The sequence below is a fragment of the Erpetoichthys calabaricus genome, chromosome 10 (genome assembly GCF_900747795.2).
Source record: "Erpetoichthys calabaricus chromosome 10, fErpCal1.3, whole genome shotgun sequence".
Lineage (NCBI taxonomy): Eukaryota > Metazoa > Chordata > Cladistia > Polypteriformes > Polypteridae > Erpetoichthys > Erpetoichthys calabaricus.
In genome coordinates this window covers 126417152-126443271 of record NC_041403.2, presented here as the reverse complement: position 1 = coordinate 126443271, position 26120 = coordinate 126417152, and the positions used below count along the sequence as shown (strand labels likewise).

The 26120-nt window shown below is 37.5% G+C and overlaps 2 protein-coding genes across 2 annotated transcripts in view; one reads left to right on the top strand and one right to left on the bottom strand.

The window, feature by feature from the left end:
• Nucleotides 1-14593, bottom strand: part of matn4 (matrilin 4) — a 54133-nt gene extending 39540 nt beyond the window's left edge. The window contains exons 1-2 of the mRNA XM_051932997.1: nucleotides 14262-14593; nucleotides 201-306 (exon numbers count right to left, since the gene is read on the bottom strand). Coding sequence (XP_051788957.1) covers nucleotides 201-270 — 70 coding nt within the window. The 5' untranslated portion in view covers nucleotides 271-306; nucleotides 14262-14593. The remainder of the gene's footprint in view (nucleotides 1-200; nucleotides 307-14261) is intronic.
• A 4660-nt stretch (nucleotides 14594-19253) lies between these two features.
• Nucleotides 19254-26120, top strand: part of rbpjl (recombination signal binding protein for immunoglobulin kappa J region-like) — a 50142-nt gene continuing 43275 nt past the window's right edge. The window contains exons 1-5 of the mRNA XM_051932461.1: nucleotides 19254-19270; nucleotides 20006-20131; nucleotides 22486-22556; nucleotides 24095-24210; nucleotides 24670-24844. Coding sequence (XP_051788421.1) covers nucleotides 19254-19270; nucleotides 20006-20131; nucleotides 22486-22556; nucleotides 24095-24210; nucleotides 24670-24844 — 505 coding nt within the window. The remainder of the gene's footprint in view (nucleotides 19271-20005; nucleotides 20132-22485; nucleotides 22557-24094; nucleotides 24211-24669; nucleotides 24845-26120) is intronic.

The window sequence follows — 26120 nt, the reverse complement described above, 5'->3', positions numbered from 1 at the left end:
AGAGTATGCATGTTCTCCCCATGTCTGTGTGGGTTTCCTTTGAGTGCTTCATTTTCTTTCCAGACACCAAAGACATGCAGGTTAGGTGGATTGGTGATGCTAAATTGGCCCTTGTGTGTGTGTGTGCGTGTGCATGTGTGTTTGTATTGATCATGCAGCAGGATATATATAAATATTTTATTTTCACAAATGATCCTTACCATTAATGGCTGTCAGACTAGTCATGAGGATGAGCAGGAAACACCCACTGGTCAAGACTGCCTTCATCATGAATGCAGAGTCAGGATTTTTAGATGCTTGCAGAGTCTCTGCAGAGGATATCACAAAAGCACAGAATAATTGATTACATCTAAACTTCACTTAAAAATTTTACCAAAATCTTAGATTCAAGGCAATGGATAAATAAACCACTACCCTTAACTTATTTTTTTAAATTAATTTTAATTTCTGTCGCTGCTCTTTCCGTTCCATACTCATTGTACCTGTGAGACAATGCATCATCAACCTATGCTGCAACTGGCAGCACTAAAACTTTACAATAAATGTTCATGATTAAACATTTCTATGAATTGCAGTCATGTTTGCTTTCTAAAGTACTTTATTAAATGGTTGCTATAAAATAAGCATCTAGAATCAAAGACTATTTCTGTATTAGTAAGTTTAGATCTGTTAGACTCGTGACACTTACTACTTATTTTTAACAAATTTCTTTTTTAATGTAAAGGCCTCAAAGTATATATGGCAAATTTTCCATTAAAAAAAACTCAAATAAATGTAATTCCTATAAATTACTGTAGACCTTATATTTCCATTATAACACCCATATTATGAATGATGAAGTCAAGCAGAACTGCTCACGATCTATCTGGAAATGAGCAGCTAAAACGAGTGATCGCTGGCTTAATAGAGACTACAGACTGTTTCATCTACCTTTAAGGACACAATGAGGTGGGGAAATTCACACTTAGTTCTTTTCTTAGAGCTCAGCACAGAATACTCCTTTGTGTCCATGGGCAATTAGTTCACATGCAGTATGTATCAAAATGTCAAAGGCCTTTCTGTTCTTTTATTCCAATAACATCTAATAGATTCCATCTGAGGTTCAGCCGTGTTGCAGACCATCAGACCAGTGTGTCTTTTCATATTACAAGATCAGAAGAGTTCATTTGGCTACACAAGAAAAAAAATCCTTATGTAGTTGCTTTAGCTCAGTCTTTCTAGAAAACTTTTGTGCATTAATTTGATCTTCGTTTTAAGATTTTCACATTGAAACTAGAAACCTTCCTCAGTATTTTAAGCACAAAGAAAGTCCTTGTGCTGTTGGTCTTTGCACATATACAACTTTATTATACTCACTCACAGGGTGGCTGCAGGCAGTTCCTCTCTTCACATGGGAGGGAGCCTATAAATTTGTGGACTTCCAACCTTTTTCCATCAAACTGATAAGAGAAGCTCTTACACATTGCTTTTTGTGTAAAACTTAAAAGTGCCACCATCATGTATCACACAGACATGGTTGCAGCAGGTGGATTACTTGAAGGTATATCCTTTATATGTAGGATAGTTAAAAATATGCATCTTCCATAGAAAGGTGAGAGGAGCATATGGACTGTAGCAGGGGTCATGGGCCTCAGTTTGGTATACAAGAAGATATTGTTCAAACAAGGGCTTGCATTTTCTGCAAAGTGGCACTTGCCCTATTCTGTACTTGGAATTATTATACTTGATAAGTTCTCCTTTACCCTTTTATATTTAAAAGCTTCTCAGAATGCTGAAAAATAATTACTACTAATAACGGATGTGTATAAAACAAGCAAGAGGCGACAAAGGGGAAAAGCACGAACAGGCTGACACAGGACATCTTTGAAATGAAAAGCTGGGAATTGTGGGAGACCCTCTGGGTGGCCAGCCTCTTGGAGGACCATGAAACATAGCACAGGGACCATGTAAACAGAGGCAAAATCAAAAATAAAGAAAGATGCATAAATCAACATAAAAAAGAGTCAAAAATAAACAAAAGATAGATCAAACATGAATTTGAATCCCAGCCAAGGGAGGAGCCCTGACTTTAGACATGACAATAAAAATGTTGTTATTATATTACACACATTACAAGCTTATTTCTCTGATTCAAAGGATTTGCCCAAATGTCACACTGATGAAACTCCATGGTTTCCTTGAGCGTCTTACTTAATGCACCACTGTGGTTTTTAATATTGATAAGTGCAGACACTTAATGGATTAATGCTCTCAAGCACTAAGACAAATGACTAAATTGAGTGAAGATTAAAAAAGTCCTTTGGAGACTAAGTATGAGTAGCATAACTGCCATTTGCAGAGTTCACAGTGTTGTTGCTACATACTATTTTGCCTGCACACATTCAACACTGTTAATACTCTAATAATGTTTGTGGTGAATTGTATTCTTGAGATGTCTCTCTGTGTGGTCTTCCAGGGAAAGGTCTGTTCTCAATTGAATTTAACTCATTACAGTCTGAAGCATTTGGTTGTTTAATTGGATAAAGAAGGGTTGACTAAAATGTGAAATCTGTCTGAAGCCCTTTATCAGAGCATTAAATGTAGAATGTTTTTTTGAAAAATACATATCCATCAGCCTTTTAGACTTCTTAAAATGTAAATAATATTCTTCATACAGACAAGATCATTTAGAAATCATTGAAATGTTATCATTCTGCAGTATTTGGTGGTGTGAGAGGTAGCTTGGTGGCACAGTGGTTAATGCTGATATCTCCTGATTTCTTCCATAACCAACACTGAAAAGTTCATAAACTTTATCACCCATCTTTTTATACAGTAGAGTGAAGATAACAGTTGCTAGGATGTTAGTAATTGAGGTGTGGGCTAAACTCACAAGGACGCACTGGTCAGATTATAGGCCAAAGTGTGTGTTACGTACTGTAACTGAACAATTACAGATCTTTTTGTGTAGACCAATGAGATGTCATCTATTGAAAAGTTTAAGAAGGGTGGAGTGAGTCAAAGGTTTCTCTGATTTATTGACATTGACATTTTTGTCTATACGGATAATATGATTTCAACTTTAACTTCAGTGAAAAGAAAGTCAGTGATTTGGAAACTATACCAGAGTTAAACTGCAGTGCTTAATGTATTTCTGTATATACTGGATATCATATTATGAGGATTCTGGCAATTCCCATCATTAGATTGAAGACCTGTCTGTTGAACACAGCAGAATCATAAGCAGTGGACACATGTTACTGTTCAGGAGATGGGTGCATAATAATAATGTAACCGTACATATAATACACGCATTAGAAATTGTGGAAGTATATCAGGTTGGATATGTAGTTATCATCATTTATACTATTCTCTAATCAATTTATTGTTCTAACATTTTTATCCCTATGTTTATTTTACATGTCTTATTGGCACTCTTTCATGATATCAACTTTTCTCTTCATAGTCTCATTTTTATTACTGATCCTGCAATTACATCCTATGGAGATTTTCAGACTTACTGTTTACAATGTCAAAACTTCTAATTTCATTCTGTTCTCGTGCATCTTTGGTCATGTTTTTGGAAAACTAAAAGGTAAATTTATTGCTCAGTTTGCAAAAAAATGCAATTAAACATTACTGTAGTTCTAATTCATTTATAAAAATAAAAATAAAATCAAATACATTAAGTGGGTAGCACATTGCACCAAATATGACCAATCACAAATCACAGTTGGCTAAGCTAATTACTGTTTACTGAGGTGATAGGTCAGTGTTATATCAGAGCTCTGCACATTTAGGAAACCTCTGAATTGTCTCACTGAGATTTACCACTTGGAATGTTTGTTCATCTGAAAATCTCCAAGTTTTTGCATAGAATGTGAGTGTATCATAAATACGCAAAGACATTATGTGATTTGAATCTTTAAAAGGATACAGCAGCATTAAACATCATCTCAGCCATCTTAAAGGAAATACATTCACATTGTAAAGGACAGATGCTATAAGTAATATTGTCAAAAACAGGAATTAAAAAGACTTCTCTATTCAAAATTTCAGCTTCAAAGCACCTCATTCTGTCCATTTCCTGACTTAAATCTGTCTTGCAGTCTATTCCCTTTGGCACTCTTCCATATGGTTTCAACAACAGGGTTGTTGTCCAGCAGTGAAACCACAGAGACTGTATGTATTCTGCAATTATGCATCCCACACTACAACTGAAGACTTAGCTGCAATACAGGCTTTGCGCAGAAGCACCTCAGTAGGTTAAATAGCCTGTCTTACTCAGGCTAGCTAAGTTAATTTAACCTCAAGAAAAGATTGTTATGTTTTGACAAAGACCTCATAGTACTCTAACAGAACTCTTCCTTAAACAGTGAATCATGAATTAATCATACCTTTGTAATCAAGACCTTCTTTACACAAAGGGCTGCTGTAATCTAAAACAAAATACAGAGTCATGTAGTCAAAACAAAGACCCTGGCTGCCGACACAAGGGGATGAAGATGAATGTTGACTTTTCTCAACATCCAGGGTAGAGGGCAGGAATCAGCTGTAAACATCATCAAAACTCATCATTATATTAAAGTTTAACTCCCTTTACTAGAAGGAAAGTTAGCTCTGTTGGTTTGACCTAAAATCCTTGCGGGTGCGTGAGTTACAAAGAGACAGTGAAATGGCAGTGACAATGGCCACAGCATGCAGCAACAGATGCCTGAAATAGCTGCACCAGTGTAACACATACTGTGCAAAGACAGCCAGCTGTTGACGGTGGCAGCTGCGTGAAAACAGCTTAGTAGCTGGTCAGCTACACATTCCTGCTGGTTGCCAAGCTGTTGGAACAGGTGGTAGCAGTGGCCACAGCATGCAGCAACAGATGTTTGAAATAGTGGTACCAGTGTAACACATACTATAAGCAGTGTAATGTGGCAATACACGCCAATGGCTGCTTGAACATTACTGTACCTTGTAGGACTAAGCTATATAAGTATGTGAATTCACATAGTGTAGAGGTTCATAGAACATAAAACACAGTGACATTTTTCATTAATAAATATTTTATGTGGATTTATGTGTGAAACCATTGCTTTGTGTGCTTTTCATAAAAAAAATGTTTTCTTTGGAAAAAATATTCAGTCTTGGGCCAAAAAGGAAAAAAATATATCCCTCAAAGAGTTAAAAGAAAGTCTGGGTGATGGAGTGGATGATTAGGTACCGTCAGGATTCTTTTGAATACTTTTTTCAGTTTTATTAATTACTGGTACACAGACATATTGGCAGATAAACATTTCAAGAGATATTCAGAATCATCCCATGAATGTCAGCAGTTTGGTAGGGATTAGTTTATTTTGACATTGCTTCATCTGTTTACTTTGTAAAAAAAGCCATATTACCTACTTTACCTATAAGCAATAAGCAGTGCTGAATATACTCACTCACAGGGTGGCTGCAGGCAGTTCCTCTCTTCACATGGGAGGGAGCCTATAAATATGTGGACTTCCAACCTTTTTCCATCAAACTGATAAGAGAAGCTCTTACACATTGCTTTTTGTGTAAAACTTAAAATTGCCACCATCATGTATCACACAGACATTGTTGTAGCAGGTGGATTACTTGAAGGTATATCCTTTATATGTAGGATAGTTAAAAATATGCATCTTCCATAGAAAGGTGAGAGGAGCATATGGACTGTAGCAGGGGTCATAGGCCTCAGTTTGGTAAACAAGAAGATATTGTTCAAACAAGGGCTTGCATTTTCTGCAAAGTGGCACTTGCCCTATTCTGTACTTGGAATTATTATACTTGATAAGTTCTCCTTTACCCTTTTATATTTAAAAACTTCTCAGAATGCTGAAAAATAATTACTACTAATAACGGATGTGTATAAAGCAAGCAAGAGGCTACAAAGGGGAAAAGCACGAACAGGCTGACACAGGATGTAGGAAGCCCAACAAAAGCACTCAGGATTGAGAAAAAGTTCTACCAAAGCAGCAGGTGAAGACATGTATGTGTGCAGGTTATCCAAGTGGGGTAGCAGGGTGGGCACCCATAAAGGGAGAGAGAGAGGAAGATGCATTCTAGGCAGACATATGCAGTATTCCCCAAAGAAGCTAGAGGTCAGGTGACCCAGAGATGACAGGGATTTAACATATAACCCTCATTTAACATATAATATAACATTTAACATATAACCCTCTATGAAAAGAGAGATGGCAGGGAGATGTAAAAGGCTGTCATTTTGCATTCACATTCTCTAGGACAGATGGTAAATCTGAGTTGTTGAGTTGTAAATACCATATAAATGCTTGATGAACTCGGAAATTACAACTCAAACAATCAGACAAAATAAAGATATCTGAATTGTCCAAGTTGTATCTTAACACTGAACATTCATCTTAGTCAATTGTTTAAAACAAAACTTATAACCTTGTCAGCCAGAAATGCCACTTTTCAGTTGAAATACATTTCGAGTGAAGTGATACATATTCAAAATGTTTATTTTGCTCTTTATGTCCACAAAAAATGGCAATTATCTTATGTTTTTTTGGCACACCAATTAACAAATCAATAGTGAACTCACATTTTTAGGAACAGTCCAACCGGAAACCCATGTGAATGCATTGAAGTGGGAAACTGAGAAGTCACATCTTGAGGTTCTGAATAGTCCAAGAGCACATGAACTCAGCATTATACCTCCTGGCCACCTGTATACAACGTCCTTTTAATGGGTGAAGCAAGCAATGTCTTGGGAGAAGAGACTCAGACCTTTAAGGGTACAGTACAGTAAAGTTTACTAGAGGAAGTTCTAATCTGGTATAACTACATAAAAGGTAGAGCTGCATATCACCACAGAAACGGCTTGATTCCATGTGTTGTCCTATTTATTTAATACTCGTGTGTCTTTTTTAATAAGAGCAGTTTTTTTTGTTTACTTTTGGCCTCCTCAGCAATACTCTGGGGTGTGGAGGGCTACCTTAAAGGCTTCCCTCTTAGTATAAGATTCATATTTGTGCTTTTAAACAAACTATAGCCTTTATACTTTAATTAAGAAAAACAATTATTATGTACTTCTAATAAGTTTAAAGTGGATGTGTACTTTGTAAGTACCAACTTATTTGACCTAAATCGAACATTAATGATTTAAATGAATAAAGACACTTAACACATTGTTGGTTTCAGGAAGATGGCCATAAGGACACATACTTATCCTAATGCCACAAGAATCTAAAACTAATATGTCTAGATGAGCCAACAGAAAAGAAAGCACATACTGATTACCTATGTCTACAACTGACTTCGTTGAACATGTCTACTGCATGTAGTCAACATTAAAGTAAGAAATTATGTCACATCTTTTTAATGTATTAAGGGTATATATCCAACAATAATTATTTGTTTGAAGAAGAACAGCAGAAAAGATAATGTAACGCAGGGATCTCCAACTCTGGTTATGAACACTGCTGTGGCTGCAGATTTTCAATCTAACTCTTTTCTTAATTAGTGACCGATTTTTGACCTTTGAACTGCTTACTTTTTTTCTTAAACATCATCCAAACTAAAATGAGGTGTGAAGTGAGCTAACAGATGACCAGCTTACTTGGGGCATCAAACTCCAACCAATTTGTTAAGTAAAAGTTGATTGTTCTTGTCAATTAAACCAGTTGTTTAATTCCATGGCCTGTTGTTGCTCTCATTCTGCCACAGCAGACATTTCCAAAACTGTTGATTTTCTTTTTTCTAAGAACACCATACAATGTTTTGTGGACCTGAATGGATCAACATTACTGAGACCTTCATCCTTCTTTATTTTCAGATATTTTATGACGGACACAGGTTGCTGGTCACGCGTTGGCTAATTCTGAATCTCATTATTGTTTAGCTGATAATTAAGGAAACAAGAAACAGTTAAGGGGTCTGAATCTTAAATAGCAAGTCAATTAAAATTAAGGCAAATACAATGCAATACAATACAATACAAGTTATTTTTGTATAACCCAAAATCACACAAGAAGTGCTGCAATGGGCTTAATAGGCCCTGCCTTTTGATAGCCCCCCAGCCTTGACTCTCTAAGAAGACAAGGAAAAATTCCCAAAAAAACTCTTGTAGAGAAAAAAATGGAAGAAACCTTGGGAAAGGAAGTTCAAAGAGAGACTGCTTTCCAGGTAGGTTGGGCATGCAGTGGGTGTCAAAAAAGGGGGTAAATACAATACAATACACAGAATAGAACACAAGTAATCCTCAATACAGTATAATAGTGCAATAGAAATATTACAAGCACAGAGCAGACTTCAACAGTAGATGATATTACATAATATAATTTGGAGAGTTAATTGGTAGCAAAAACTGGCCACTAAGAAAAGGGTTAGAATGAAAATCTACAGCCACAGGACAAGACAAAAATAAACAAGGAGAAAAAGTAAACACATCCTGTCTCTTTAGGTCTAGCTGAACAGGACAGATACTATGTCTCACCTATTCAATCCCAAATTGCCCAAGCCCTCCTCCATCTTTGGCCACTCCATATCCTGTCTTGACTGACTTCCCAACTCAAAGCTCACCTGGCCATTAAGGATGAAGTGGCTTTATACTCCAGGTTAGGACTACTGATAGGGTCAGTGACCTGTTCTGAAAATACTGAAGCCATCTTCTTAGAGCTCCCTCAAGTGGTTGTGGGTGCTGAAGTCTCATAGCAGTAGTTTACCCACAGTTATTCAATCCTTGTCAATGTATATCAGGGTTGCCACTGACACCACAGCCTAATACTTTCTTATTATCAGAGGTCATACGCCTGTCTTGTGACATTCCCTCTGCCCTGCAGTCTCAAACCTGACCTGGCACACTCAAAGACTGCCTTAAATGTTGTGGTTTTAAAAGTAGGCAAACATGTTAACACTATATAATGCACTTATTTAAAGATTTTGCCCACCTTCTGTAAGTGTTTGCATTACAAGCACATTCAAATGACTCCTACAGTATGCTTGTCTTTTAGACTTGTCTGCCCATCCACCTTATCTTCACCCTGTTTGTTTTTGGAGGTGAGGGTTGAGAATTACACATCTGTGAAGCAGGTGAAAGCCAGCAAAGCAAACATTCCTCATGCATAACAGTGCCAAAGACTAGCTTGTCACCAGATGCATACAACAGTTACCAACAGCAACTCAGAGAAAGAAGTCGCCCTGGGTTTCGGGAATAATGCTGTTCAGGTGCCAGTGAAGAACCAATAACTGAGAATGTTAGACACAAGAATTCAAGTTTCAGGGGGAAGAGAAACACTAATCTGATTTTAAAAAGACGGCCCATTCTACTTAATCTATGGACTACAAAGTACATGGCATGTCTGACCAGATTATGGACCACCAGGATAAAGAGGGAGACAGGACTTGTAGTAAGTAGCATGCTTTCTTTCCATCTTGATATGTAGGTTTTATCTGAATAAGTATAATTTCTAATGGTTTCTCAAAAGACAAAAAAGCTAAATTAGATTAAAATACAACCAAAATGCTTTCATATTTCTTGAAAGCCAGGTCATCACTACACACCTAATCCCTAAATGCAGACTAAATGGTTTAATCGTCTGATATGACTTATCGTTATCCTCTTTGTTTCAGTTGGTTGATCTTAAAATGCTTGTTTCATCTAATGATACTTTCCATGTCAATCAAACATCACACTGGGGCTAACTTTGCCAGAATAATGGATAACTCATTAATTCCTACCCTGCAGTTCATTTTTAATTCAGTTTTGGCTGCATTTGCTAAATTAGTGCAAATTGAGAGTTCAAGACATCAAAGGATTCTGTTCTGCCCTGACTCATAAGGAAAGAAATACTGATCCAAAGAGGCTTTATTGATGCAAAAGATTTTCTTTTTGCCTAAAACATCAGAGAGATTTACTAAGAAAAGACAACCCTGTCATCTAATTTATGCTGTTTGTATTACATTATTATTTATTACTAATACAGTGGTTCATGATTTAGTGTTCTGTTTGTTTTCTGTGTAAGTTCTTCTACTCACAAAGATGCCCATGTTAGGTAAGATGATTTTTTTTTTTATTAAATATGTTAAAGGCACAATGTATCTATTTTTAACTCACGTTTTCAGGTTGCAGAGCCGAAAGCCTATTCCAGCAGCACTGGGTATAAGGTAGGAACCAACTCTGGATGGGGCATCATAGCATCACAGGGCACATCAGTCAAACTAAGTCATCCACAAACTTGAAGGACACGCATGTTGTGTCTGGACTGGGATTCAAACTCAGAAATCTAAAGCCATAAGGCAGCATTAATATAGGCTGTGCCAACCCTAAATGTTTTCATGAAGTACATAGAATTAAATCTGGAGCAATTGGGATACCCCAAAGCACAAAACATACAAAATAAGCACAAAAAAATAACAAAGTAACCATTACATAAAATTAAAAATGAACATATGAAACTGAAATAAAGCAGAATCAATTTTTCTACTCTGTTTATTGATTTCCCTGTTCCATTACACACCTCTATAATAGGTATCGGCTGTAATTTAAATCTGTATATAATAGTGTCAACAAGGTGCTTAAATTATTTAGTGTTTTTAGAGAATGTTTGTCTAACTGGCCCAGAAGAAGGAAAGCATATTCCAAACCCCATTGGCCAAAGGAGACTTTATTGGATGTTAATGACTGAACCATTTTTGAGACTCAGTTGCCTGTTATTATCTAGCTTCAAATGTTAATATTAATTTATATATATATTTGTATATAACTGTCATTGCACTATTATGACCTCAAAACACACTGAGAAGCCTGAGATCTCAATAGTTCAAATGTAATGTTTTGTTTTTTTTTTTTGGTTTTGTGACAAATCTGTTTCAGTTACTTGTTTGAAATATACACTGGCTGTTTTTGGTAATTGTTACATATACAGTATATAATCTCCGACAAATGTGTTGATTGCGCACATTGATTTTACTGGTATCTCAATATTAGATAACTCATAATCTGCCATTTTTGTGTAAAAATGTCACAATACTATCAGTAAGTACATATGACAGACATAGTATATTCAACTTGACCCTCAGTTTATATATTCTAAAGGATTGAGAAAGAAACTGTGAATTCCACTGTTATATGACTGTGTGCAGACAGGCACATCACAATGAGGGGAAACTTCAGTTAATTTGGAAGCTCTAAGTGGATTTTTTATGATTGAGTATGCCCTGCAATGGATTGGTATCCCATACAGTGGAGCAAGAGGGCTAGAATGAGACCACTACAAAAGCTTGAGCTCGAGAGCGTACATAGGGTTTGGGTGCTGCCAGAGTTAGCCTCTAGGCTCCTGTAAAACTGTCCTATGAAAGGCCATATTCAAACAATTGATGGATGATTAGAATAAAAGACGTTTACTTGTTAATAATTTCAGAAAACCAATGGATAATTAGAATTAAACATGTTACTTTTTAATTGGATGGATGATTAAAATGAAATATGTTGATTTTTAAAATAAATTACTAGGTATTAGACCTGGGAAACTTTTTTTTTTGCTAGAAAGGCCATATAGTATTTTGGAGATTTCCAGTGTATAACAGAAACATAATAGATAATAAGATGAAATGCAGTTTGACTATGGGTTATATTATTGAGATATTGAAAACCAGGTGGCCTGATTCACCTGTGAACAAAACCATTTAAGGGCAGCAGATGAAATCTGGAACTTGGGATTCCATGTAAATAGATTGAAAACACATGTTCGAATGGCTACTGTTGTTTCAGAGAGGTGCAACAAATTAAAATATCATTATATCCTAATTGTGACTTTTCTTACAACCCTACTCCAGCCCAAGTCCCATTACCGAACCTCCACCAAAGCTGGCTGATCTAGAAAGAAAGCATAATCAATGCACTGTAAAAGAGAGAAATTCTTCAAAGAAAGTTTCATAACTGTTCAAAAATATAGCTGTGCACTTATTTCTTTTCTTATAATTTAATATGATTATTTGAAACTGAAGTTGTATATTGCAATGCTGAAATTTACTCATACAAACAGGTTACATGTGAAATTTCTGAAAATTTTAATCTGGTATAACATTAAATTGGGCGACATGGTGGTGCAGTGGGTAGTGCTGCTGCCTCGCAGTTAGGAGACCTGGGTTCGCTTCCCGGGTCCACCCTTTTTGGAGTTTGCATGTTCTCCCCGTGTCTGTGTGGGTTTCCTCCAGGTACTCTGGTTTCCTCCCACAGTCCAAAGACATGCAGGTTAGGTGGACTGGTGATTCTAAATTGGCCCTAGTGTGTGCTTGGTGTTTGTGTGTGTCCTGCGGTGGGTTGGCACCCTGCCCGGGATTGGTTCCTGCCTTGTGCCCTGTGTTGGCTGGGATTGGCTCCCATGACCCTGTGTTCGGATTCAGTGGGATGGAAAATGGATGGATGGATAACATTAAATTGTTTTTTCATTTATGCTTTATCTGATATTGTATCAGGTTTGATGGGAGATTGCTGTATTAAAAATAAAAGCCCAGGTTCAAGGAATGAGTGCTATTTTGGTGAGATTCAGCAAGTGGTAGGCTGCCCATCATATAGCCAAAAGCATAGACACAGTTAAGTACTGCCAGTGACCCTTGACAAAAAGGTGAAAAAACAAACTTGATTATTGAACACAAAAAATATAAATGCACATTCTTCTCTTACATATGTTAGTTAATAAACTTTAATTCATTAAATTACATTTTTGTACTCATTAAATCAAATTCTTACTTAGGGAAAGTTCATCCTATCATCAATCAATAAGGCACACAGTTTAAGAAATGATGCTGCTTTGTTTCATGTTAATGAAAACTCCTTCACTTTGCGCTTTGAGCAATCTTTCAGTCCTCGCTATTCATGGACTCTGAAGCAACAATGTCCAAGAATTGAAAGATTCAGAATAACCTGTCTGATAATACGTTTGTCATTTCTACTCTTTCCACTCAATAAACAAGTTCAATATTTTCATATTTCATAATCAAGAACATGTAACATGTTTAAACACATTATTTAAACAAATTTCAAATATAATAGTTATAATCTTGTCTATCATGAGTTAAACAACCTTTTACATATATTTATAACTATTAAACCCTTATGTGAATATGCATTTATTTCTCATAATGTTAGCTGACAGCTACTGTATTCCCACCATTACTGATTTATATTCCCCTCTGACAGCAGGTCCCTTTTCAGATACTTAGGCTTTGACTCAACAGTTTTAGCTCTGAATGGCTTTTCTCGGCGGCTTCAAACCTCCCAGGCCAATTAGAAAAAGTATATTTTAATTTGTTTTGTCAGCCAGTTCCACATGGGTTATTACTGCCTAATTTAATTTAGCTAAAGGTTGTTGAAGTGTCTGCCAGGCAATTCTTTTGGGAAAGAAATGTTACTTGTAAATAATAATATGAAAGAAGATTTAGTACTCTAGAAAAAAAAATACAATTAATGCATATAAAACAATACAAGTATCTCGCTATCTAATATAGCGCCTCTCATATCTGTTTATGATAAGTAATTTGACCAAGTGCTGAAGACATGCCCATACAAGTATTTTAAAAGATTTAAAAATATACATTGTGTATCATTTTTAACGAATTCCAAATTTAGGAAAAATGAAATATTCCGTGTGTAAATGACTTGTATTTACCACCTATTCATTACAGGGGAACATAGGTATCTATAAATGACGAAAAATAAAATAAAAATGAAACGACATCCTCAGCGTGATTCAATGCAGTCCACATACAGGAGAGAAACGAATACAAATCTAAATAAATTAATTCAAGGCAGCACTTTTAAAATAATCAAACCGTCGAGCCTGATATTTTCACGTGTTACGTTTTTCTAAGATGTCACTTCAAGTAGCTCATTGTGGCAAACATTTCAGACGACGAAGACACTCCGATGTACGCTCTGCGTTTATTGTATATCGCATCGCGTCTGTCGCGGTGAGTTGATAAAATTCCTATGCTTGTTGCATTAGTACACCCAGTTCAAGACCGGCTTCTGCCTTGCCCTTGCCGGTACAGGGTCCGGCTCCCCGCCACCCTGAAACTGGACTAGGCTGAAGGATGTGTTCATGTTGTTAGGATAAAAAAGTATGCTGCATATCCTTGTTAAATAAAAACGCTCGAAAGGACAACAGCACACAGTGTATCTGTTTAACTTTTTTAGCTTATGTGGGCTTTTGTGTTTCCCTCCCGCAGCATCGAACAGCACAGACAACTTTGAAGACTTTACACCGGCGATCCCGAGGACCCCTTCCGAACCCCACACTCACCTGGAGCCCCACGGAGAACCGCCGATCAGCTGCTGGTACAGGTTCGGTATTGCTTGGGATTCAGTATCGTTACTGGGTGTGTGTGCGAGTGTAAGCACGGGCTATGGTATCCAACAGGAGGAGGCGGAATATCCACTACAGTGATGCCAGCAAGATGCAAAGTTCCTTTGTCGCCAAAAAAGTGATGATGGTGATTATAATAATGATAAAATGAATAAAACAATAGGAAATGAGTAGACACACGCACACGAAGTCAATGGGTCACTTGTAACGTTGTCAGTATTAAGCTATGTTTAAAGTGACTCTGGAAGTGGTCCGGGGGTGTGCGGGGCAGGTATTTAATACAAAGACAAGGACTAACGTAAAACCACTCCCCTGAAATTGGAGAGAGAGAAGGGGGAGACGGGGGGCGAGTAGTGAGGTTAGAAGCCTACGGAGTGAACAAATAAAAAAGACCATTCCGTGCGGCGTAAACGTGTCAAACGAGCAAGGATGATGTGCAGATAAAGTAACAAATGATTTTCGATGGACTAATAAGACTAATAGAGAAGATTTAATTGGGCTGTTGACACGAAAAGCTATTAAGGTGGAAGAATATGCTGAAATCAGAAAACCTCAATATTCAAGGTACGCAGTACAGACAGTTAAGTGAATCACAACGCATTCAAGCAGATAAGATATAAAACAAGTGAAATATTTAACTTAAAGTCTTAATAAATAAGATAAGAATATTACTAAAACTACACGCAACGTCCATCCATCCATCCATTTTCCAACCCGCTGAATCCGAACACAGGGTCACGGGGGTCTGCTGGAGCCAAACCCAGCCAACACAGGGCACAAGGCAGGGACCAATCCCGGGCAGGGTGCCAACCCACCGCAGCTACAAGCAACGTATTAAAGTGATTTTGTCAGCCGTATCTTTCTAATGAAACTGCGCAGCTTCAAATTGTTTTCTAAAAAAATAAGTAGAAGCAATCTTGACGATAAGAAAATAAGAGAAAAAAACATTATGATGTAAGCATCATTACTGACATAATTATAATAGTAAGAGTCACCATTAGAATTTAACTGAATAGTTTTTGACAACGTCAAGAAACAGCACGATCCAGTCTTTGTAAAAAAAAAAACAAACAAAAAAACAAAACATGGTTTTCATTCATTGAGGCAGTTGATCACCACAGAGGCGCTTTCTCCCTCTCCAAGTGTGGTGACTGCTGCAGAGTTGTGTGTGTCCTATTCACAAGCACTACATGAGTGTTTGGCATCTGTTTTATTGGCTCATCTGTTATCATTGAGTTTTAAAAAGCAGGAATTCCCAAAGCCCTGCCAATTCTTCTAATATTCTGAATCAGACATGGAGTGACATGGTAGTGTAGAAGGTCAATATTTCTCATGCTACCTTGCAGCCCCAGGGCATGGGTCTTTCTCCGAGTATTTAGGTTTATCATCCATACCCTAAAGATGTGGTTAATTTCTAACTTTAAACTGACCCAATAAAAGTGAGCATGTGTGAGCTGCAGTGGAATTTTGTTCTGTCCTAATGCTGATGTGTAAAGGAAATATACACTCACCCAGCAAATTCTTTAGACCACTATACTAATACTGGGTAGGGCCTCCTTTTTCTCTCAAAACAGCTTCAAATCTTCATGGAATGGAATTCACAAGATGGTGGGAACATTCCTTTGAGATTCTGGTCCATGTGAACATGATTACATCATGAAATATCTGCATATTTGTCATGCTGCAACTCTCCTGTTCCACCACATCCCAAAAGTTTTCTATTGGATTTTGGTCCTGTGACTGGGAAGGCAACTGAACAACACTGAACTCATTGTCATATTCATGAAAAAAGTTTGGGACAACTTTTGCTTTATGACATGGTCCATTAATTATGCTGGAAGTAGCCAATAGACAGTGGCCATGAAGGGGTCAGCAACACATCTCAAATAGGCTGTGCATTCAAGTGATGATTGATTGGTATTAAAGTGTTACAAAAAACATTCCCCACTCCATTATGCAACCATCATCAGCCTGGCATGTTAATACAAGGCAGGTTGTATGTATGGAATCACAGTGTTGGTGCAAATACTGTGTGTCTCAGCAGAAATTTTGATTCAACAGACCAGGGGCCTCATGTATAAACGGTGCGTATGCACAGAAATGTTGCGTACAAATGTTTCCACGCTCAAATCGCGATGTAAAAAACCTAAACTTGCCACACACATTTCCACGCTACCTCATACCCTGGCATACGCAATTTCTCCGCTCGGTTTTGCAGACTGGCGGCACCCAGCGTCAAAGCAGTGCTACTGTTCCTGTGTGGTCACCCTTTCTTTCTTAGACCCACATTCCTGACGCGGCTTTATAAATACACTGAAATTAACTGCATATTGTTTATTAGTGTAATGCATCTGATTGTAATTAACCTGCAGCAATATAATGGTCCAGGGAATAGCCATAGTATTCCAAATACCATAACTGCTTTAGCGTTGTTACTCTCACTGCATCTTCTTCTTTCAGCTGCTCCCGTTAAGGGTTGCCACAGCAGATCATCTTCTTCCATATTACTCTCACTGCACCGCTCGGAGTATTTATATCACTGTATCTGAGTGGGGAATCACAGCAGCAGCTGATCGGAAAGAGAATTATCGGGATACAGCATGAAGCAGATGCTGCCCGAGCCATGGCAAAATGCGTCAAAGTCTTTCCTGTACGGACCTTGCGGTTCAGAAACAGTTTCATCCCAAGAACTATAAACGCACTCAATCAGTCCATCAAGTGCTCCTTGTAGAACTGTTTGTACTTATAAGTACAATTACCCCACTGTAAACTTGCACTACAGTTATAATATTGGACAACCTGTGCCACTTTATAAAGCGCGTATGATGACGATATCATTTATAAGATGAAATGCAGCAAAATATGTTGCTTATAGTATACAGATAAAACTTTAACTTCATTTAAATAATCTATATTGTTAATAATTAAACATGTGAGGACACGGTGCCGCAGCGCTAGCTAGTTCACGGATAGCTCCTGCCTTGCGCTGTATTATTGCTGGTGCTGACACAACACTGGAAGGATAGACGGATAGAATAATTAAACATGTACTACGAAGATATTTCAATGTTCCTTAAAAGTTTTGAAGAATCGGCGTTCTAACCTTACAAATGGCTTAACGTATATTACAGAGCTGATTGTGTGGTGATTGGGTATTTGGAGAAAGAAAAGTAAGGACAGGAATTGGAGGTTAGTATGTTTGAAAGAGACAGTACTTCCGTAATAAATTATTTCATCGAAGGTCGCGCATGGCTCAGCAAGCCTCTTGCGTGAGACATGAACAATCACTGCGCCACCGTGTTCCCATGTTTAATAACATGCTTTCATTCCTATCATCATGAAAAAGATAATCACGTATATATCTCAGTATTTTAATTATTCAGGGAGCTGTAATATCACGAATGTAATGAATTTTGTGTCCTGTCGGAGGAAGAGAAAGAACGGAAGCACGTAGTGATTCACACACATAGAGCACATAGAAGATCAACTACAGAACAAAGCATTTAACGTCCTACTTTAGTTACGATGGGATTTGAGAAACTAGTAAAATAAATGATTTTAAGATGAAGTTTATGATGTTCTACTTTAATGACAAAATAAACTACGTGATTAAAGTGGAAATTTCGAGATTAAAGTTGACATTTCGTGCTTTTTTCCCCACTGTGTGCCTATTTTTTTTCTCTCTACCATAATAAGCTTTCATATGACACTCAGACAGTCCACTACGAGTCGCCTTTTCACACCGACTTTGATATCTAACAACTTCTTTTTTATTTCGGGCACTGTGCGACTTTGTGAACTTGAGCTTTCGAGTTTCTCCGACACTCTGTCACTCGATCAACTTCCTTTTGTTGATTATACCACTGTTTAAACCAACAAATAGTATGTTTTTCCTTTGCCTCCACTTGGTATTTGCTGAAATTCTTATATTTTCCCCCATGCTTTTCCCATTGTTTTTTCACAGAAGGCTATTTATATCGATTTGCATATTCAAAGAGGCATAATTCTGGGAGGAGTTGGGGCGGGACAGAAGGCTTGTGCACATGCGTTACTTTTCACGCTGATCGAGATTTATGTAGTGGAAGAATGTGAAAGTTTGCGTACGTACAGATTCCTGCATCTGGATTTTTCTGTGCGTACGCACATTCCCGCTTTTGTGCTTATGCCATGTTATAGTGTGAGTTCTACGCATGGCGTTATACATGAGGCCCCAGGTTATGTTTTTATAGTCTTTTAACTATCCAGTTTTGGTGAGCCTGTGCCCATTGCAGACTCAGATTTTGTTCTTGGCTGAAAGGAGTGGAATGTGATGTGGTCTTCTGCTGTTGTAGCCCATCTGAGTCAAGGTTTAACATATTGTGCATTCTGAGATGCTTTTCTCCTCACCATAATTGTACAGAGTGGTTATTTGAGTTAACAGCCTTTCAGACAGCTTCAACTAGTCTGACCATCCTCCTGTGACCTCTGTTATCAACAAGGCATTTCCGTCCACAGAACCACTACTCACTGGATTTGTTCTGTTTTTCACACCATTATGGGAAAAGCTTAAGACTGTTGTGTGTGAAAATCCCAGGAGATCAGCAGTGTATAGAAATATTCAAACCAGCACATCTGGTACCAACAATCTTGCCATGGTTGATATTACTGAGATCACATTTTTTCCACATTCTGGTGTTTGATGTGAACATTAACTGAAGCTCTTGACATGTATCTGCATGAGTTTTAGCATTGTACTTCTGGCACATGATTAGCTGATTAGATACATGCATGAATAAGCAGGTGTACTTGTGTTCCTAGTAGTTTGCCCAAAAGTGTAGATAATGGATGAGTCACACAACAATTTTGAATTTTTTAGATTTTCTTCCTGCTTTTCTCATTCCCTGCAATTGAACCCTTCTCACTGTTTAGTGCCCACTTTTGACTGATAAAATGTATGATAGAGTTATGTAAGTGTTATTCCTAGTTTCCTAGTCTCTGATTCTACTGGTTTGTTAAAGATTGAACTTAAGTCTTGGTATGAAACAAAGTAACACTTACCTTTACCTGTGGTAATACCTATCAGTAATAATTTGTTTTCCTTTGTGTTTTATGACTCTTTGTAAATTTCGTAGTTCTAGATATCTGTACATCCTAAATAACAAAAATAGCTAGGTGTATGAATAGATTGGTCCACGCATATGCTGAGCAGACTATGGAATCATTGGTGGCTCTGAGGCTAGGGATCTGCACTGGCAATTGGAAGGTTGCCGGTTCGAATCCCGTAAATGCCAATATGGACTCTGCTCTGTTGGGCCCTTAAGCAAGGCCCTTAACCTGCAATTGCTAAGCGCTTTGAGTAGTGAGAAAAGTGCTATATAAATGCAAAAAATTATTATTAAAATTATTATTATTAATGACCACAGATGATCAAGCCAAGAAAGTTTCAGGGAAGGGCTCCATCTATAGCCTGAATGAAATGCATTTATGAACCATGGACTTCAGAACAAAATTGTCTGTTTCTTCATGAAACCTTCATTTTTTTCTAGCATTCATGCATACTGTGTTATATGACTGTGATTGAAAAAAAGAACTGAATTATTGACTGAGTCATAAAAGTGCATATTCCAAAAATGTATGAACTGATTTATAATACCTTTGAAACACTGGCATATTATTGAACCATAACATTTCTGTACTCCCAGGACAATTTTGGACACTACTGTTGTGTGCCGGGATGCCCTCAGACGATACCTGCAGGTCCGCCAAGATCAGACAGTGCTAATTCTGCATGCAAAGGTGGCCCAGAAGTCATATGGCAATGAAAAAAGGTATGTTAAAGATCATGGAATATACAGTATCTGTACACTTATTTGTGTGACTTAACTCAGAATCTCCAGGTACTTTCCACATTTCAAAGAATGTGTTCTGTGTTAAATAGCAAGTTTAAGATGGCATAGTGTAAATAAACGTGGGCATGTGAATGAGTATGCCACGGAGTAAGTTAGTAGCCCTGTCTGTATCAATATAGCCACTGGGTGCCTGAAATCCTGTGCTGGATAGTGCATTTTTGTACAATTAATGGTTGGATGTCTGTATGCATTATAGATTCTTTGTTATTAGTCTATCCTATTGATGCATCATGACTCAAATCATTTTATGGAAGATTTCTCCATCTTATGAACCTCCTTATTCCAGTTTAGTGTTATGGGAAGCTGGAGCTGGCCCCATCAGCCATGGTAACATGGCAGGAGCCAACACAGTACTAGATAGTGTGACCTGTAGGGGGCATCACTGAGCCATCTGAGCCCAAACACAACAACAACTACACAAGTCCTGGGTTCAATTAATAATTTATTTTGACAAATAGTTTCACACAGGTTATATTTTAAGCACTCCCTCAAGCACAATTGCTTCTTCTTTCTCTTTCTTACTCTCCTTCCATTCATCCAGGTGAGCTTCATCCTCTGCTTCATGACTCTGACTCCCTAAATGGAAGTGAGGTGACTCCTTTTATACAAGACTCTGGAGTGCTTCCGGTGTCAGGGTGTAGCCCATGGGAAGCACTTCAGGGTCAGACAGAAGCTCCCCAAAATAGGGAGAGCTCCTTTCAGCAGTGCTCTCTGGTGACACTCAGGATTGCCCTTTGAGACTACACGTCCCATGATACGCTGTGGGTGTCCAAACTGGGAGCTGACCAGGGAGGCACTGGTTACTGGGTCATAAACTCTCCCAGTCCATTCACTGCACTCCAACTGCCCCAACTGGGATAGGAAACATTAACTATTCCAGCCTAGTTCCTTCTTCCATTATACTGTCCATCCATTATGGCCTCCTGACCGAGTAATACAGTGCTTTCCAACCCAGTCGGGTCAACTGTCCTTCCTTATCGCTATTCACAATAGGTAGATAGATAGAACCAGTTATCTTAAAGTCAATAGAACAAACCAAACCCCATATCATACCACCTGCACTTCACCAAAGGTAATCCACCTGAAGCTAAGCATGTGTGGGTCTAGCCAATACTTGGATGGGAGACCATCTAGGAAATGTTTGGGCTGCTGCTGGAAGAGGTGAAGTTAATGTGGAGGGTGTTGGTTTACCCTGTGGCTTGTGTTTGGATCCCAATGCCCCCGTGCAGTGACAGGGACAGTGTGCTATAAAACTGGCTTCAGATGAGAGGTAAAACCTTTCAAAAAGAGTATGGTGTTTCCCAATGACCTGTGTAAATTGCCCACCATAGCCTCATCCATTCTGGTCCCTAATCATCCCCTGTCTCTAACTAACTATCTCTCTCACCCCTTCACCACCTAATAGCTGATGTGTGGTGAGTGCATTGGTGTAGAAATGGCTGCCGTCTCATCATGCAGTTGGAGGGTACATATTGGTGGTGGTTGAAGTGGTTGTCCACTGTCTATGTAAAATGCTTTCAGTAAGTTAGAAAAGTACTACATAAATTTATTTAATAATTATTGTAATTATATATTAGAAGGCTATAACACCACAAAACTAATGGTGCCACATTTAAAATGAAGTAAATCTATTTCTGAAAACGTCCATTTTTATTAAGAACATGTAATGAGGAGGCAAATTGATTTACTGTTAATACCTTTACTTCTGATATCTTGCCATGTCTTTGTATGCTGGTAAGGTCTTGAAAAAAAATTGGGTGTGTACATTTTTTGTCTTTCAAGAAAAACTACCATGTTTTCGGTTGATGAAGTGTTTCCACTAAGACAAAGGCAGACATAGTCACAAAAAGGAGCTGTGATTTCTAAACATAATATACGTTTGATCTTAACATCTTTAATTTAAAACATGTCAGTAAAACATTACCTACACTCAGAGTGTGATGTCTAATGTTATTTTATGCTTATGGATCCAACAGTTTTTGGAAGAGTGCCTCACTTTGTGATAATTTTAATCACATTGTGACCACCTTCAGCTCATTCTCATGTATTCTGTACTGCTGATTTATAGTAACTAAACGAACAATATGTATATATAAAGTAGCATTGAGAGGACAGCAGTTCTGACCAAGTGTTGGCTTATATTAGAATGTTTAGTTAACGGTAAAAAACAAGTTGACTTTATACTGCTAAAGAAAATCAGTTTGTAAAATTAATTAATCAGATGCAGTGCTTAATAATATTGTTGTTTCTAATAAATGTCACTCTGCTAATAGGTTTTTCTGCCCTCCACCATGTGTATACCTTAGTGGAATTGGCTGGAAGCTCAAGCAAGAACAATTAAATGGTGGGATGTTTTTACTGCAATATTTTGTAAATATTTCTTTGTTTTTTAGGTTGTTTTATGTCCATTTATTTGCTTGCTCCCATTTATCTTTTTATCCATCTTTTACTTCTAAAACTGATAACAAATCTGTCTGAAGTTTGCTGCTTTTTGTGAGCAGGATCAGACGTCAACTCAGTAAGATCATTTATATGGGCATAGAGAGGTTAGAGTCTGTCCAAGCAGCAGTATGTGAAAGGCAGGTTCTTGATAGAAGTTTATTTGTCCTGAAATTTGGCATTTTACTGAAGCTCTTTAAATAAATAAATCCATAAACAGATAAATAAATATACATTCATGCAAACTATTGTCTGAACATCAGCCAGAATGACTAAAAAGCAAGAAAATTAAAGAGAAAGAAAACTTCTGAATTGGCAGTCCCAGTCACAGTGTGGCATTATATAGGTGTATTGCCGTTGGTATAAAGCAGCCCCCAGTGTTGTTTCTTGACACACTTCTGCTGAATAATTTGTTGACTTAAGTCCTCAGTGTTAGTGTGTCAGAGAGAGGATGTGAAGCATTGTTAATAACTGCACTCAGTGTTTTGACTCCTTTGCTACTACCTCTAGAGAATCCAGATTTGCCCCATAACAGAGCTTGCCCTTTTAATTAGCCTGTTGATTCGCTGGCCTTCTCTTGAATTGATGATACTAGCCCAGCACACCACAGTGAATAAATCACACTGGCCATCACAGAGTTGTAGAAGATGTGAAGGATGTCACTATCCACATTAACAGAACACAGTCTTCAATTAAAAAAATACCCTGATCTGCCCGTTCCTATATAGTTCATCTGTATTGTGAGACCAGTCCAACCTATCATTAATGTGGACCCACCAAGTGCTTGTAAGAGTGCACTACCTCTACATCCACTCCCTGAATAGTGACCAGACAAAAAGTCTGTTTGGTGCAGCAAATATCAATGTCCTGTTTCTTGGTTTTGCTGATGTTAAGTTGCAGACAATTCTCTTCATACCAGGAAACAAAGTTTCTAGCAATGGAAAGGACACCAATCCAAGTGATACTGTGCATCTTTAGAGTACCCAATCAATATAATATGCAAGGAAACCTAAGGCAATTAAAGGAAAACCAATCCAGATAAGGGGAAAATGAGCAAACTCCATCCAGGTGCTGAGACGCTGGGGCCAAGACACAGCAGTAGCATTGCATACTAAATAAAGGGAAACCATGTTTGTAGGAATTGTTGATTTTGAAGGCTGAAATTCTACCAGTAATGTAATAAAAATAATATTTCAGACCTCATGGATCCAAGGTTGGAGACAACTGTGAATGAGGCTAGACATTGAAACTAGGAACTCTTCAGTGAATGCATGTGCATGTCTATTCCACTCTTATGTATTAACCAATGTCTCAAGTGTTTTGAATATTTAGGCTGGTGAAATGAATGCACTTGTTTTCAGAATGTAATTTTCCAACCTTCCCCTGATAAGCTAAGATATGAGGTAATATGTTACATTTCCTCTCATTTTACTGAACATCTAGCAAGTGGTCTGGGTGAATCTTCTTGCCAGGTCACTGGTTACATGGGCCTGGACATTGCAAGCAGCTGCCAGATGGAAGCATTAAAAATGAACTTTGAAGATGTTTCTGATTCTAAGGTTGGTTATAATCAACTTGTGACCATTAACAGCTTTGTTGGGTTCTTCGCACTCTTATTATCTATATTTTAAGTAATTAATTAAGCTTATCATGTTCACTTTAATGAAGGCACTGTTTCCTTTTGGAAAGGCAGGTAAATATCTGAACTTTCATATGCTGCACAAATGGCTAAAATAGGATGGTATAATCTTTTGTTTGGCACCTGGAAATATTGCAATATTTATCCAAGATATATCATGCCCATGCATGTAAGCAAAACAATGAATCTGAGGAGGATTAATGTTCCTGCCTATCTGGAAATTAAAAAGAGAATGGGTAAGGGCAAATTAAATTAATAAAAGATAGTCTCCCTGAAGCTATATGGTTGGAGTAAATGTATTTCTAATCTTTTTATATAAAAATGAATGACACAGAAGACATGTACTCACCGAAATATCACACTTTTAATTTCTTTTCAGAAATTTGCATGTGCCAAGGCATTGTACATATCAGATTCTGACAAACGTAAACATTTCAGCTTGGTTTTAAAGCTCTTCTTTGGCAACGGACAAGAAATTGGCTCTTTTTACAGTAGACTGATTAAAGTGATTTCAAAACCCTCCCAGAAGAAGCAGTCCATGAAAAATGCCGACTGTAAGTGCAGATTCAATTTGTCTCACACCCTTTACCTGCAATCCCCCTGCATTCCCTGAAGGTTTTATTGGCATAATAACACAGAGTTGCTGTTGGTTGTTGGAAAAATAAGGAGTATTAAAGGTGTAAAAGTGCCTGAAAGACGGGCCAATTTTGGATTAGTAGAGTTAAAGTTAGTTATTTTATAAGCTTGAAAGGACAAGTAAAACCTTCACTTCCTTCATATATATTTACTCTTTTGTTTGATTAAATAACACATAATTACTACTATCTAAACAGATTCTTTAATTCAGAATCAGTTAAATAATTTACATCACTGGTAGTTAGCAGATCCAATTCCTCAAGCTGTTTTGTTTTGTTTGTAGATTTTACATGATCTCCCCATGTCTGTTGGTTTAATTGGTGACTCCAATTTGACCTGGTGAGAATGAGTGGTCTCTGTGATAGATTAATAGATCCCAACACGAAAACTGAGAATGTGATGTAAATATATTTTTTTGACACCCCTTGGTATATACCAAGTAATGCATCTCACCCCCAAACATTAATCAGTGTAGCATTGCTTATACATACTTCTTTTGTCTTTAAGTGACCTTTAAGACTGAGGCTATGTCCACACTACTATGTTTTTGTTTAAAAATTCAGACATTAGTCTCTTTTTGTCCACACTACCCCGGCATTTTTAACCCCAGAAAACGAATACTCTAATTTTTTTTTTTTTGTGCTTATTACCTAGCCCTTCCCTGACTGGATGCTGCTCATTGCAACATCTGATTGGATTGCAACATCTGATTGCATCATCTAATTGGTCACCCTTCACAGAAGAGTGTTGACCATATTCTAACATAGCGAACAGAGAGGAGTTGCTTTCCATGGCATTTGTTGGGTTGCTAACCTGTATACATATAAATTGTGTTTTGTACAGTTTGAATGTTACATACATGTGCAAAAGGTAAATATTTTTATCTTAGTGTCTGGATATATCCTGTTTGCCAGCCATGTTAATATCCCTTCATGGGTTTTTCTGCTGATGCATGCATGCTTAGTGAAGGAAAATGCCAAAGTCATATGTGTTTTCTAGTTAGTGTGGATGGAGATTCTTTTGTAAATGATGTGTAAATGTGAGTAAGGACAGAGATACAGTAGTTTTTGTTTAAAAACACCATTTTTAAATGAAAGTGGGTAGTATGGATGTAGGCTGAGATGTGCAATTCAATGAGGTCTTAATATTTATAAATTGCAGATTTCTGAGCTTAGTTGTTTTGTGTGTGTGAAG